At 57.5% G+C, this 2,611-nt stretch overlaps 1 protein-coding gene across 1 annotated transcript in view; it reads right to left on the bottom strand.

The window, feature by feature from the left end:
* Window positions 1-1,996: 1,996 nt before the first annotated feature.
* Window positions 1,997-2,611, bottom strand: part of MAN2B2 (mannosidase alpha class 2B member 2) — a gene marked incomplete at its 3' end in the record, with an annotated part of 9,868 nt that continues 9,253 nt past the window's right edge. Inside the window, exons 8-9 of the mRNA XM_034992526.1 lie at window positions 2,267-2,377; window positions 1,997-2,189 (exon numbers count right to left, since the gene is read on the bottom strand). Of these exons, the coding sequence (XP_034848417.1) occupies window positions 1,997-2,189; window positions 2,267-2,377 (304 nt within the window). The remainder of the gene's footprint in view (window positions 2,190-2,266; window positions 2,378-2,611) is intronic.

The following is a 2,611-nucleotide window of genomic DNA, read 5'->3' as shown; positions in this document are numbered from 1 at the left end:
TTTCTTGCATTTGCCCACGGACATCCTTCCGCCTGGATGCCTTTCCTCCCGCATGTCCAGGGGCCCAGATCACAGAGTCTAAGAGCTGGAAAGACCCTGAATCTTTAGTCCAGCCATTTCAAAGTACAGATGGGGAGACTACCGCCCAGAGAGGTGATGGGGTTTGTTCCAGATCACAGGGCAGGTTCAGGCAGAGCCCTGATTTCAATTCAAGGTCTGGGATGCAAGCTCCTCCCTTGTTTTGTCATCCCTGGTCCCCCTGCTCAGAGGGCACCTCGGCCCCTCCTCCTCCCAGGAAATGCCCTTTCAACTCTGGGCTCCAGCTGGGGCACCACCGGCCCCAGTGATTGGTCCACGCTCAGACCTCGAGCTCCTCTCTGCACCAGTCAGGAACTTTCCCTGGGACCTCTGCCCCTGAGCATGGGAAGATTGAGCTCAGTCCTTCTGCAGGGGTGGAAGGGAGCATGCACTACACAGGAGTTCACAGCCTCATCCCAGTAAGGAAGGTAAAGAAGGTTGCAGACAGGGAGAAGCACATCTGAGAGTGTGAGGGAGAGGGATGGCTTCATGAAGGTTCCAGCCCCTGAGTGCCAACTGCACCCTGCCCTTCCCGCAGTCATGTGCGTGCACCTCGGGATAGGGTCTCCTGGTGGCTTAGCCAGTGCATGTTGAGTTTCTCTCACTTTCAACCAAGAGAGAGCAGAGTGGGGCCAGTGGGAGATGCTGACCTAGCCACAGGCCCTCCTCCAACACGGGGCCATGGCCCTCTGCGGAAAGGGCTCCCAGCCTCCTGGAAGGAACCACTGACTCATCCTGGAGCAGACCCCGGCCTGCTGGCCCATCACATTCCCTCTCTGGGGATTGGGAGCCTGCGACCCAGAGGTGGCCAGGCAGGCAGCTCATGGCAGTCCTGCAGGGATGACTGAACACCTGTTCCCCACAGGCCCCCCGCGGCCCTGCCCCCACCCCGCCTGCCCACGCCTCTCGTCCAGCTGCTCTGATTCCGGGAGCTTGTCCACACTCTGCCCAACCAGCTGCCCCTTCAGTGTCTGTGACTTCCAAACAAGAGAACCTCAACTGACACCCCTCCAAGTGGATCCTGCTCTCCTCCAGGCTCTTGGTCCCCAAGGCACAAGGCCCCAGGCCCTTTCCTCAGTACCTCTCCCTGTGTTCCCTGAGCCTGGATGTGTATGAGCATGGCTCCCCAGCGGACAGCTCAGGAGAAATCCTTCAGGGGAGGCCTGGCCCTTACTCATCCCTGGTGCACAGCACACAGCAGGCACTCAATACGTGCTTCATACGAGAGTGAGCAACAGCCTGCCTGCTTCTGAAGACCTGGGCGGGCCTGGCTCTAAAACTAAAGCCAGGAGCAATTATAACCACATTCTCTTCAAAACCTCAGCAAGTGAGTCGGACAGAAACACTTGCAGGATTAGTGAGACGGGTACCAAATTGTATCTAGCTGGTTCCTTCTTTAAATGATGCTCCGAAGTACCATCTTTACACACCATCATTGCCTATTGTTTCTCATGTTCAATTATTTTCATACAGACACAGACTGTGTAAGTCAATAGGGGTCTGAGCGGAGGCAATGCCTGAGCTCTGCAGATCAGACCATGGGCTGGATTCACCCTCACTTGGTGACAGCATACCCAGAAGTCAAATAAAACAAGTCTTTAATGTTGCTCTTCTAGGTGTGAAGCCATATATGTCATATTAAAAAAGAAAAAGAGACATCAGAGCAGAAAATGAAGGCTACTCAGGGAAAAGGTAGAGGGTAGATTGGGTGTGAGTCTCAGAAAAGCTCCCACTACCTACATGAGCTTGAGTGAACCCCGGACCTCTTTGCCTGAGTTTGCCCACACCTTAAAGGAGGACGTTGGATCAGAGATCCCTGAGTTCCCTCTGCTCAAAGTTGGCCAGATCACTGGTGGCCCACACCCCTCCCCAGGTCTGCCCCGGCCAGGTGGGCCCGTTCTGGGGTGAACCCCCTTACCATTGAGCTCTCTTAACAGCACTAGGGGTCTGTGCTGCAGCAACAGCCCACTCCTCCGGCGCAGGCCCGAGGTGAGCGGCCGGGGCCCCAACAGGAACCAGAGCACGGGGTGGACAACGGAGGTGTCGTTCAGTGTGAGGTCGTATTCCAGAGCCCAGTCAAAGTTGTTCCACAGCCGGCGATGGAGCATGACCTGCAGGCAAGAGCTGTCTGACAGGCCCCCCCCCCACCTGCTCGTGCCCCCGGGGGGCCAGGAGGGCCACTTCCTACCTCCACCTGCCCGTTCCCTTGGCTGGAGACGCCATGTGCCTGCTCAGACAGCAGCACCAGCCTGCTTCGGCCGTCCTCGATGAAGGCGGACTGAACCATGGGGTAGTAATTCTGTGGACACAAACGTGGCCAGACTGGCGGTCGTGGCAAAGGAAGGGCAGACCTGCTGGTCGGGGTCCCCCTCTGGCCCCCCAGCCAGCCCCCCCGCACGGGCACAGCAACAGCTCAGGGTGCGGCAGGGAGACTATGGGAGGGGCTCTGACGTTGGGGACCAACAGACTTCATTCACATGCAACTCCACTGCTTCCTGACCATCTGAGCTGGGGACTTAGCCCACTCAAGCCT

This window comes from Mirounga leonina, unplaced genomic scaffold, assembly GCF_011800145.1.
Source record: "Mirounga leonina isolate KUSES-001 unplaced genomic scaffold, KU_Mleo_1.0 Mir_101585, whole genome shotgun sequence".
Taxonomy (NCBI): domain Eukaryota; kingdom Metazoa; phylum Chordata; class Mammalia; order Carnivora; family Phocidae; genus Mirounga; species Mirounga leonina.
This window is presented reverse-complemented; position numbering and strand designations above follow the sequence as displayed.